Below are 13216 nucleotides of genomic sequence, written 5' to 3'. Positions count from 1 at the left end.
ATCACCCGATGCCGGATCCGGCGCCAGGTGGGTTTTTCATGCCCCTGTTCACTCTGGGGGCCCCTTTCCAACCACAGTAGCACCTAGAGGAAGATGAGGAGGACTGGGAGGGGTCAGGTGACCCTTTAACTGACCAGCTTGAGCAGGACTGGAGAGAGGAACTGGGGAATACCAGTTGTCTTGGCACTTCACCCGACCTTAGCATGTTGCCTCCTCCTACCATGGCTACGGAGGAGGGAGCGTCATACGCTGTGGTATTGCGTAGGGCGGCCGAGGCTCTCAACCTCTAGCTTCCTACGGTGGCGGTCAGGACTAGCCTCCTGACGGAGGTGCTTCACCTGGCGGCAAGCTTTTCAGAGCCCCTGCTTCCGTTTAATGAGGCCCTCACTGACGTCCTTTTGGGCGCCTGGTTCAGGCCCAACACGGGGGCTCCCATGGACTGGATGATCGCCCAACGCCACTGCCCTGCTCTGAGAGACCCCACTTTCCTCTCCCATCACCCCACCCCGGAGAGTTTGGTGGTCCAAGCCTCCACCTTCAAAAGCACATTCCCTACCGCTCCACCGGAAAGGGAATCCAAGAAACTGGACCATCTTGCAAAGAAAATGTTCTCTTCCGCCAGCTTAGGGCTGCAGTCTGTAAACACTGCATGTCTCTTGGGCTGTTATTTGCACTCAGTGTGGGATACGGTGGCTCAAGTGCTGCCTCAGTGTCCCGGAGGAGGCCCGGACAGTGCTCTCCCAGGCTGTCGCCGCCGGGAGAGATGCAGCTAAGTTAACGATCTGTTGTGGGCTGGACACCGCCGACTCTCTGAGCAGGACCATTTCAACATCCGTAGCGCTTCTCCGCTACGCCTGGATGAGGTCCACTGGCTTTTCAGGGGATGTCCAGAACAGCTTGATGGACATGCCATTTGATGGCAGTCGCCTTTCTGGCGACAAAGCAGACAACGCCCTAGAGCGTTTCAAGGACTCACGAGCTACGGCCAATTCCTTGGGCCTCTCCCCCCGTCCGGCGCAGTCTGCTTTTCGCCCCTTTCGTGGCTACAGAAGCGGTGCCCCGCTACATCCCACCCAGGGCTGCAGGCCACAGCTCGTTAGCCAACCTTTGTGCGGCCGGAGACGTGGGAACCAACGTTTTGGTTCCGGGGGCCAGTTGGCGGGCTAGTACACCAACTCCCCCTCTGCAACAGCCTCCAAACCGTCCGAGTCCAAACTTTCTGGCCTATCAAATGCCACTGGGCGGAAGGATTTTGTATCTCTTCCACTGGAGCACAATCACTTCGGACAGGTGGGTTTTGCAAATAGTCTGAAGGGGTTATTCCCTCACCTTCGAGATAACCCTCCAGCCATGCCACCGCAATACCACTGCATGTCGAAGCATCATCCGGCCCTCCTCCAACAGGAGGCCACAAGCACTTTCAGTTAACCGTGCTCTCCTTTGGCCTTACCAGCGCCCCTCGGGTGTTCAGGAAAGTGATGGCGGTGGTCGCAGCTAATCTGCGCAGATCAGGGGTTTCAGTCTTCCCCTATCTCAACGACAGGTTGTTGAAGGCGGGCTCGACCCAGACAGTAGTCTCCCACCTCCTGACTACGGCTGACCTCCTGCATGTGCTGGGGTTATCCATCAATGTGCCGAAGTCGCACCTGATTCCTCCTCAGAAGCTCCTCTTCATTAGAGCGGTTCTGGACACGACGCAATTTCGGGTCTATCCTCCCGAACAGCGAGTCCGGGATATTCCGTTTATGATTCTGATCTTTTAGCCTCTGTCCCGGGTTTCGCTCAGAATGACGCTGAGGCTGCTGGGCCTCATGGCAGCCTGCTGATCGATCATGCTAGTTGGCATATGCGGGCTCTGCAGTGGGACCTGAAGTTCAAGTGGGCACAGCATCAGGTGAATGTGTCCGATTGCGTCCAGATCTTGGAGACACTGCTCGACAACTGCAGTGGAGGCTTACGAACCATGATTGGGTCGATGGCAGATCCATCTCCCTCCCTTCCCCAACCAGACCACACTGTGGTGACAGATGAACCTCCCCTTCTGGGATGGGGCGGCCATATGGGAGAGGCGGAGATCGGAGGCCTCTGGTCTCTGGCAGAGTCTCGGTTTCCCATCAACCTTCTGGTGCTCTGGGTGATTCGTCTTGCACTGAAGGCATTCCTTCCATCTGTCCAGGGAGGAGTAGTGCAGATGTTCACAGACAACACCACCGCCATGTGGAATTGCAACAAACAGGGCGGGATGGGTCCGTGGATCAGGAGGCCCTTCGCCTCTGGACATGGCTGGAACTTAAAGGCATTTCCTTGGAGGTTCAACACCTGGCAGGTTCTCTGAACGCCAGGGTGGACAAACTCATCCGCAGGTGCATGATGGATCACAAATGGCGTCTTCACTCAGAGGTGGTGCAAGGTCTCTTTCAACAGTGCGGAGAGCCTTGGTTAGATCTATTCGCCACCGAAGAGAACTCGCAATATCAGCAATTCTGCGCGTTGAAATTTCCAAGTCGGCACTCGCTTAGCGACGCTTTTCGTTGCGAGTAGAGTTGCGGTGTGTTGTACGCCTTTCCGCCTATACCACTTCTTCCCAGAGTGCTGAAGATCAGGCACGACCAGGCCCAAGTCCTTCTTGTGACTCCGGATTGGGTACGAAGAGTCTGGTATCCCAAGCTGCTCAACATGGCCATTGATCCTCCTATCCGACTGCCTCTTCGGGAGGATCTTCTGTCGCAGCAGCAGGGGACGGTCCTTCACCCGAAACTGTCCAGTCTCCACCTTCTTGCGTGGAGATTGAGCGGCGGCAGTTGACTTCTTTCGACCTGCCTCCTGAAGTTTGTGACATAATCTTGGCAGCCAGGCGTCCCTCCACAAAGACTGTATACGCCTGCAGGTGGAACACATTTGTGGCATGGTGCACAGCAAAGGCTGTGGATCCCATTTCTGCCCCTCTCTCTGAAGTACTCTTGTTCCTTCTCTCTTTAGCCCAGCAGGGCTCTGCTCTGGGCACTATGAAGGGCTACCTTTCTGCAGGCCTGCTTGTTCTAATCCACCGTTGTGGCCTTTGATGTATTCCCTTGTGCCCATGCCTCTGTTTCCGCTGGGGCTGTGCGCAAGTGTGCCTTCCTTCTTCCGTCTGCGCTCTTGGTGGTGGAGCCGTTCCTGCCTTGTCCGCTGGTTGCGGCTGAGGTGTGTTCAGCTATTTTCTATCACTGTCTGTGTTTCTTACAGTGGGCCCTGCCTCCGGTTCTACCTCTTCTCCTTGGGGTTTGAGGTGGTCCTTGTGTTTCATGGGGCTTTCGGGCACTGTCTGCCCCTGTGGGGTGTTGGGCGTTTCTCGCTTGGTTGGGCTTAGGATATCCTTGCCTTTTCCCTTCTTGTCCCTGTGACATGTCCCCTGCTGAGGCCCTGTGCCTCTCCTGGTGGGGGGGAGGCTCTCTCGCAGGCCCTCCTACCTTCTGGGTATGGCTAGGGTATCTATTCTACGTTAAGGAATCTGCGGCTAGCAGTCTCTATCAGATGTAAAAGTTACTTACCTTCGGTAACGATGTATCTGGTTGAGACGATTCTAGCCGCAGATTCCTTCACGACCCGCCCTTCCTCCCCGTTCTGCGAGGATCCTCTGCTTGGGTTTCTACAGTTGCCTCCCTCAGGGTGGCTTGTCTTCTTCGGGTGTCCTCTTCATTTTCTTCCGGTCAGGCATCCCTCCAGCTAGTTTCTCTCCAGTGTGAGGGCCTACTTTTGCTCTTTTCCCCTTTAGAGTTTCTGATTCCCTTGCGGTCTTCTTCATTGGGGATTCTTTTGCCTGTCCTTTGACCTCCTACTCCTTTCAGGGGTTATGGCCATCCTTGGCAGTGTAGTCTGGGGATGGATTGCTGTTGCTCCTCTGTTCCGGGCTTGTGGCCCTTCACTGTGTGGTTGTGGTTGCAGACCCTCTCTCTTTCTGTCATGGCGCTTTCACATGCTTGTGCCTCCAGGATGGCTCTCGCCTTGGCTTGCACGGTGGTTCCACAGAGTGATGCTTTGCGCTTTTTTTGCTTTGGCTACGCTGTTCTGGCCTTCTGGTGCTTTACTGCCACCTGGTGCTATTGCCTTGCCTTGGCTTGCACAGTTGTTCCTCAGAGTGGTGCTCTGCTCTTTACCTGCTCTGGCTTTGCTATTATAGCCTTCTGGTGCCTTGGTGCCAACTGGTGCTGTTCCTCACCTTTTGTTTCTCTCTATTTTGTTTCTCTGGTTTTTTCGCACATTGTTCCCAAGCTCTTCTCAGTTTTGTTGTGATGTCTCCGCATTGTGGTGCGGAAAAAGTTCTCCAAAGCAAACTGACGTCCGCGCACCGGGGTGGGGTTTATGTGACCTCGCTGATGTCACGCCCGCGAAGACGTCGGGGTGGAGTCGCATGGTACTGCCCCCCGGCGAGCAGAAATGCTGGGCAAGAAATTTTTCCGGGTCCAGTCTCACGCCTGGGGATAATTCTACGTTAAGTAATCTGTGGCTAGAATCTTCTATACCAGATACATACTTACCAAAGGTAAGTAACTTGTACTTTATTCGGTGCTGTGAGCTCAGTTAAAAAAATGGTTCTACTAAGACCATTACGTCCAAAGCGCCAACATGTTTAGTTGCTACCAATTTGCGCAACTTAATCAGGGCTAAGGGGATGACCAGTCTTCACTTCATTTAGAATGACCTCTTGGTTTGCAACCAACTGGTTGGGCAGCACATGTCAATTGGTCACGCATCTGCCAGGTACCCACACTCCATTATGGCACGACTACCGTAACCTTCCGTCGTTCCAAGTCCTTGTCCACGCTTTTAGGGTATTTGTCCATTAAGTCAGGTCTTGACTGTGGATCATGTGTTGAGTGGAGGCGGCCTGACTTTTATTCCTCCTTTGCTCCTTTCTGTGTTGATGGATCCAGTCTGACGCCTGGGGGTAATTCTAAGGTAAGGAATCTATAACTAACTAATGTTTCTTACAGATAAATCCTTACTGAAGTTAAGTAACTTGTGCGTTTACAACAAATGCTTAAAACTACCCTCTGATAATCCTAAACTGTTCTCCCACACTACCACAAAGAGAGCATTCAGGCTTATTAATTTAATCCCTATAAGCCAGTATGGGTTGTCTGGAATTTCTACATAGTGTACCTAATTTTGGTACACTGCATAAGAAGGCAGCTTCCTACACACCCCCGCTGACTAACCGCAAGGCATGTCATATATGCCACTCTTTGCTTAGTGTTGTGGGCCAGTGTTGGCCACCTTCAATGTCTCTGCGTCCCCAGTCACCTCTCGGATGGTCTTCCTTTTATGGCATAGCCCAATTCTAGGGACTCTGATGGAGCAGAGCCTCAGGAGAGACACTGGTCACATTTCGCTTTCTTCCCTCTCAAGACAACATCAGTATGGGCTCAGAAAATCAACTAGTGGACCTGACAAAAAAGGGAAGTTGGCGAGTTGGAAGAACCTTTGATAAGCGTAGCCCTACCTTCAAATGTGTTGTCATTTGAATTCTGGATATTATTTATTGTTGGACAAGCACTGAATATATTTTATATGAATGTGCTGTTGAGGGTGCCGAATGTTCTGTCACTGTGACTTGGCCCTGTGCCGAGCCCATGACAGTGCCAGGTGTTGCTTCTAATGTGTATTGTCGATGTAGGTTTAAACATGGATAGAATTAGATATTGCAATTTTGAGAACTGTATGGCTTTGAACTGATCTCAAGTCTCTCACACACACAGATATTCTCACACTCATCCTCATCCTCACACTCTCATCCTCACACTCTCATCCTCACACTCTCATCCTCACACACTCAAACACACCCACACACACCCACACTCTCTCTCTCTCTCACACACTCTCTCTCTCTCTCACACACACACACACACTCTCTCTCTCTCACACACACTCTCTCACACTCTCTTTGCAAAAGAAAAGTTAATTTAAGCATAAACATTGGCAGTAGGACCTTCCATTAATAGCTACATTCACAGCATAGCAATTATTGAGTTGGAATCAAAGCATTAAGGATCATACTAATGAATGAACTTATGCTATAGTATCCTTCCTTTCATCTGAGTACAGCCAGAAGATAAAGGTATTTGTGTCCCATTACCCAACTGCAAAGTATCAGTAACCTCTTCAATTGCACAGACCCTGATAATGCTGTGTAGGCATAGGCTACAGCTGAGTGGGTGTCCTACTGTACTTGGAGACATTAGTTATTGGGGACCTTGATTTAAAAAGTGGGAAGGGGAAAGATGGCGTTTTTCATAATTGTGTGCGAATTGTGTGTAAATGAGGCATTTTGTTGTATGTAGGAAGAGAAATTGGAGGAAGAGAAATTGGAAATTGCTTCATTGGTAACATCTACTAGATAAGTACATTTTAAGGTCAACTTAGTGAAGCAGTTAAAGTAGGTTCCAACACGCTCGCTTTAAAATGTGTGTTCAAGCAGATCAGATAACTATGCGGGTGCATCCTCTGGGCGTTGTTTCCTAGAATTATCATCAATGCTGAAAAAATATCATGCAAATGTGCCTGTAGTCCTTCCACGAAATTTATCAGTGTCAGATTGTTGTCTAAAATGCTGCCACAAAGCCTAACTGTTCCCATCACAATCTAACCTTCCCCTCCAATACTTGCCTTCACCCATCCCAAACAGTCCTTGTTAGTTTCTGATAGGGGTGCCAATGAACAGAAGAACCCAGTTTATTTGCCACCCCCAAATGGAGTTGTCAAATCAGTCACCTTAAATTGGGACAGGGGAATTAAGTTGGGTCTTTAGCTATATATTAGAGATGTTAGGAATGCAGATTAACAACATGTTTGTTTATAGAATTATCATAGAATCAGATATCAGTGGTAAGGATATTGTTGATGAATGACTGGCTGAAATCAACATGGTTAAGGTTTAAATATTAGTTTTGGTATAAAAACAAAACCATAGATATGATACACTAGATAATGTTTTTGTGCATTTTGTTGATATGTATTCTTTATAAGCCCTATGCCCAACAATGTAGCTCCTTCTGTCAGACTGAAGATGGGCGTTTGAAAAGGAATTTATGAACCGTATGCATTTCATTTTGTGTATGCAGAACTTAAAAGTTATTAACGAATATTGGTAATCTGCTTACAGAGTGGGGCAGCACGAAAACAGGTGAGCAAGAAAATCTGATCGCCACTGCTCTCAGCTGTGTGCTCCAAGTGCCACAATACCTACCTCAAGAACAACGATTTGATATCAGAGTGCTGGTAAGATGTTACTTTCTAATCTAATGTTAGACCCAGTATTTATAGGGCAGCACCCTTCACTAGATAAGGGTCACAAATGTGTATTTCAATGTAAGTAAATATATACAAGGAATGTCAGTAGATATATGCTAATTGTATAGCTAATCAAAACTAGCCACTACCCATTTACAAAAATGTTGAAAGGTCGCGCACACTGCCAAGTGATAGGGGGTCTGCAGTCCAAATGTAAAACTTAGTTGACTCGTGAGCGTTGAAGCACAGGTTTTTTAATGCATGATCTTAATATAGCTGTCTAGCTACTAGTCTTCCTTATTCCTTTTTCATCTACATACACACACACACACACGCGTGTATATATATATATATATATATATATATATTACCCAGTGACAGTCGCCATGGATAGTTAGTTAGATGTTTCCATAGTGTGTTGCTAATACCTTTGATGCCGTTTGACAAATTTCCATTAAACTTTCAAGAAAACCTCCACTTTACGACTAGTTTGCACATGGTGAGTTTTGAGGTGATCCGTCAAGGGGGGCGGAAGGGGTCCCCAATTGTTTTTTCTCCATTCACTTTTCCATAGGAACTTGAGACACAGCTACAGCCCAAACCCCAGAACAGATTTATTCCAAATTTGGCAGAAAGCTAGATCTTGGTCCAGAAAGAGTGCTTTTTGAATTTTGGTGTAAATCATTCAGTAGTTTTGTAAAGAAATTAAGTTTTAAAAAAACATTGAATATATCACATCAAGGAGATCTGTATTGAACTCGGAGCTTACAGATCTCATCCTGGGATATGATTGGCTGCCACCCCATCAACCTGGAGACCAGAGTCCTAAAACAATGCAAAAGAAGACGTAGGGTGCAGTGTAGTTTAAAAAAAAAATGGGGCATTTTGTGTCTTTTTAGAGCTAATGTCTTAATCTCCATTGTAATTAATTTAAATAAAAGTTCCTTAACCAGGTAAGTAATAAATGGATACATTTGAGTTATTTGTGTTAGAGGTGTTTGTACCCCCGTTTTGATTCCTTGCTGTGGAAGTCAAGGGCTACACTTACCCAGTTTGGACCACCTTTTTGTTATAAATTATCCAGTCTGGGTTGCCCCTTTAATCTAGAGGTGCTTGGAGATGGTTCTGTCTGCCCAAGGGATTTCCTGTTCTTTTTTCTTTCCTCTACTTCGTCGTCTGCTTCTTCCAAAAAAGGTTTTTTTATTCTGGAGGGAAATTGGCCTGTAGCATGTGGGACATGAGCGGTCCCCCTTTTTAGGTCGAGCCTAGGCAGCACGCATGCGCTGTCTGTCGACATGGAGTATCTACTTCTGTGGTGTTTTACCATGCCCATCGCTTTGATTGGTCTCTTAGCCTACTCTTCAAAATTGCATTCCTTTCTTTGGTAAATCCGAAACATTTGTCCCACCTTTTGGGTGTTTATTTACCGCCCTGGAGACTGACCCTGTTACATGGATCAGGTTACTCCAGGGCATTTATCTAGTTTCGGCGTACTACCTTCTTAAAAGTTTGTATTAGTGTTTTGTGCTTCTTCACGTCCTTAGAGCTTCTTCACACAGCATTGCAGCCGCACGCCTTTCATTTTTTCGGCACGGCACCCGTGGCCCTTTACACTTATTTCACTTAAGGCCTCTGCCGCTGGGATTTAAAGTCGCTGCCCCAAACCCCCCCCAGCAAACAGAGCAGGCTTCTGAAAATAACAATGAGCTCAAGCAACCAGAGCGGTGGAAGTTCGAGCAGACCATAGACACTGAAACTAGCTCAGCTCACCAGCTGCTGCAGACAGAATCATTTTGTGGCCGTGCTAACATGTCATGTTTCCACTTCCAAAAGCTACCAAAAGTAATGCAAAATTAAACGTTTAAATAAATACTTTTAAAACATTAATTTACAAAGTGCTACGTTTGTGAATATATAACAAAACTTAACCTAAGTGAACGTTAAAAAAATAATTAAATGTATTTAGAAAACGGATTAAAAAATCCTCCTTGTTAGTAAATACTTGTGTATCGCATTAACCCCTTGCGTGCGGATTTATTTCTCCCGCTGTGCGGGAGAAATAAATGGCGTTCGGGAACACGACGTCTCCCGGCCGTCGTGCGCACACGCCCACCGTAATGCACGACGGCCGGGAGACGTCGTGCACACGCAAGGGGTTAAAAGATTAAGCTAATTATGTTCTCTGTCATCAAGCTCCTGTGCAACATGGCCACTTAAGGTCCACCGCTTGTCTCTCTTCTATGTCTACAGCTCTTCCTAAGCTGGAAACGGGTGCTTCCTCCTCTTGGACGCAGCTTCCCCAGGGCTTTCTTTGATGGTAAGGGTTGTGTAGTATGTTGTTCTGGGGAGCAATATTACCCGAGTGATGAGCAGACAGGCCGGGGGTGAAAGGCTAGACAAGAGGCGTCCTCGCTGTAACCAAACTTCCTCCAGCCCTGTGTTCGGGATCCTGGAGTGTACCTTGGGCAGTGAGCTTTAGTACCTCAATCTAGGCACTTCGTACTCAGTTACTGGTTCAATTCCTACACACTGAGGCCACTGGAAGTTTGCAGGAGCCTGTGTACGATTTGTTAAAGACAAGCCTGCTCATACACTGCCAACTTCTGCAGCTATATCTGTCACTCATGTCCAGGGGAGTGGTGTTCAGTTGCTCCAGCATGTTAGAACTTAGTTACCTGGCCTCACTTAAAACAGACATAGAACCATACTTTCCAACTATGCGGGATCAGCTTTGATGTTGTGTGGGTAATCCCACATTTCATTGTATTTTCCTCTGTTGTATTGTAAGGTAATATTCATCGACGTCACACAATATCAGGTAGGGTAATTTGTATAGTCTAACATTTTATCTCTGACAGGTCGCAGCATTCTATAATTCTTGTTTTTGTTTTTTTATTATCGGAAGGTGTGTAATATAATCATATGTTCTTTAATATAATCTCTGCTTTGCATGGAGCGGGAAGCTGGACTCATCCTGCTGCTGACACAATGGAAAGTAGTCCTTTAATATTTGTTGGTTTTATTGCGCCTGTGTGACTTTACTCCGACTATAGGAGCCTGTCTCTAATCAGCCCTGTGGGGCACTGAAAAGACAGGGTGCTCTGCCCCTCGATGTTACTATTTTAAATAGAACTGTGAGTTCGGTGCAATGAGCCTCTTGTGAGAAGCTCTGTGGGCACTGCTCAGGACATGGGCTGTGGGCCATGACACGGCACACACTACCTAGTATCCTTCAAGTTCGATATCAAGAAGACTGTCAAAATCGGTAATAACACACCCTGACATGTTCCTCTGTGGCCGATGCAGTCCAGGAACTGCAGATGCTTTAAACGTGTAGCACCTTCCTTTCAGTCACACTACAATCCATACAGTCACAAAGCGCCCAATGGTCAGATCGCAGTGAGCGCAACTAAACAAATCTAACTCCCCAGCTTACTTATTTCCTCGTTTATTAACTCTTCCAGTCGAATAGTTCACCCATTCTCTTAAATGTTCAGTCAACCATTCAATTCACAGAATCTCATTCAGCCGCGCACCACTTACTCAGCCATTCAACCTTCTCTCTCTCTCTCGCGCTCTCTCACACATAACTTTATTCACTCACTGGGAGTCGGTCACATGTCCTGTCAGTGTACCCCTAGATACCCACACTCTGTGCACACCAGTGCCCCAGCTCCTCACACCCAAAACCCCAGAGCGTTTTTTATAGATCGGGTCAAGCTCACATCAATCTCTCAGGCAGGGAGGAGTAATTTACAAAGAACATTTTTATTGTAGCAGGAGCATCTGAAGCACAAGGGGCTGTTCCTAAGTGTTATGCGAGGGTTCGGTTGTTAAACAGTTTATGCATTAACATGCCGTATCATGACACTTTTGAAAGAACCAGGTGAAAGACGAAGGACATTTAAGTATTATGTTATTTAATTGTCGATTCTATACTTCAGCCATTTGTATAGCTACATAGTACCCACAAAATCGGGAATCTGTTAATTCACCCCTAATAACCGTTTGCTACTCAAATTATAATTCACATACTATTTCCCAACCTCTTCCCTCCCGTTGTTGATATACCCCTGCCGCACAAAACCAGAAAAAACCTATAACCATTTAGAACAGGCAGGCAAAAGTTGCCAACATTCCCATACCCCATACCCCATCCCCCCCCCCCCCCCCCCCAAAAAAAAAACACTATGCATTTTTTATATTAATCATTTTTTTTAATGTTTGTTCACTTAAACACACTATCATCTTAATTATAGACAAGGTAACACAAATGCTTAACACTTTTTTTATTATAACTTTGCAGATGATGCACACAAGCCACACTACTCTACAACATAGCTTAAAGACATTAGCAAAGCCAATAGCTCTGGCTAAGCTTTATGAGGTCCCAAAGGCGAGACTTATTGGCTTTGCCAACACTTCTGTGAATATGTGGACGATGACAGAGGAGCTCCATGAGGCGGGTAGGGTAGTATGTGCAAGACCATTGAAGGCATTTGTGAGGAGTGGGGCCCAAAAGGGATACATTGTTTGATTGAATTGATTGGAACACCATCAGGACCCAGTGCCCTGTCACCCGAGCAATGATGGATCACAGCCTTGACTTCCGGCAGAGTTGTGTAAAAACGTGCCACTGACATTTGGTCAACTCGAAACGTGATTCCTAGATGTGAAGCAGCATAAATTCCCTTGAAATGTTCCTCCCAATTGCTACTGGTAATATGGCAAGAAATCGTGGTGGAGGGCCTAAATTAAAGCTGGATATGAGTTTAGTAACAGTAGCCAAAAGTGTCCTACTACAACCCTGTTGGGAGTTTGTATGCGTGCTTGTGCAAATTACACACCAAATATTGATCCCTGGGTTTGGTATTTAATGCGAGGCGAAGATCCCTATAAGCTTTAGAACCGGCAGTGTTAAATCACCTTGAAATATTAGGGGAGGGTTTGACTGGTTTTAATTAATCACCCTTAGTTTTATATCTTAATTTGCCGAAAGCCTCCACCACCTGAGAGCCGTGGGCCTCCTGAGACAAGCAGGCGAGCACCAACGCTTAATTAGCCTAGATTATGAAGTTGAAGTCTTGTGCAGGGTTTTGCAATTTCCAGACTACTCTTATCTGATGAGGATTGGCGATTGCAAAGAGCTGTGTCCTTACCAGGTTCCTCCCTGTGGTGTGACATTATTTGATATATATTGGATTGTGGTCACTGAGGATTGTGGGGACTACCATGCTATTTACAAGCTGACTGGTCAAGTTATCGGTAACAAAAACATAATCTATTCTGCATGGGCCTTTATATGTGGGGGTCTCACTATAGTTTGAAGTTGTAATGGCCAACACATTTTCCATATTTAGTGAACCGAGAGGAGTAAGCAGGTCACTGCCATGGGGGTCAGTGCGAGAATTAATGGCCGGGGGAGATGATTTGAGCTGAGTTGCCAGTAAACTTAACATATGTACAATAAAATCACCAGCCAGGCAGAATAAAATGCATGTCCTCTTGAGGTCGTCGCCTCTTAGACTTTGTATGAAAGTAAATAAAGACAAAAACCTAGTGTTTGTGCTACTTGAGAAGTCATTATTGAAAAAGTTAATCATGTGCAAGCAAATGGAGGACCAAACAGCTAATACTTGGAAACTATCTGCATGCTTTTCAATGGCTTTGACATTACCCCTCATAGTTTTGATCCAGATGGCCAGCCACCCTGAGTCATGCCCCTTATGGGAGGGCTTTGCTACATTTGAGAAGTACTGTTTCCCATCACAATTCTTATTCTTAAAAGGCAAATTTAACTTGCCTAGAAGTCCCTAGATTGATGTAGAAAATACACCCAGAGCCTGCAAGTTGAATGACACTAGCAGCTGGTTGGCTATACTTTACAGTGGCTAAGCAAGCATTACTTCAGGCTTACCCTGCAGTATGACTGTCAAAATAACCTGTT

At 46.6% G+C, this 13216-nt stretch overlaps 1 protein-coding gene across 4 annotated transcripts in view; it reads left to right on the top strand.

Annotated features, from left to right (window-relative positions):
- Window positions 1-13216, top strand: part of WAPL (WAPL cohesin release factor) — a 1161107-nt gene that overhangs the window by 772856 nt on the left and 375035 nt on the right. For all 4 annotated transcript variants that reach the window (XM_085607305.1, XM_085607324.1, XM_085607315.1 and 1 more), the window contains one exon: window positions 7142-7257. In XM_085607305.1, coding sequence (XP_085463431.1) covers window positions 7142-7257 — 116 coding nt within the window. The remainder of the gene's footprint in view (window positions 1-7141; window positions 7258-13216) is intronic.

Source organism: Triturus cristatus, chromosome 1_2, assembly GCF_964204655.1.
Source record: "Triturus cristatus chromosome 1_2, aTriCri1.1, whole genome shotgun sequence".
In the NCBI taxonomy this organism is placed as follows: Eukaryota; Metazoa; Chordata; class Amphibia; order Caudata; family Salamandridae; genus Triturus; species Triturus cristatus.
This window is presented reverse-complemented; position numbering and strand designations above follow the sequence as displayed.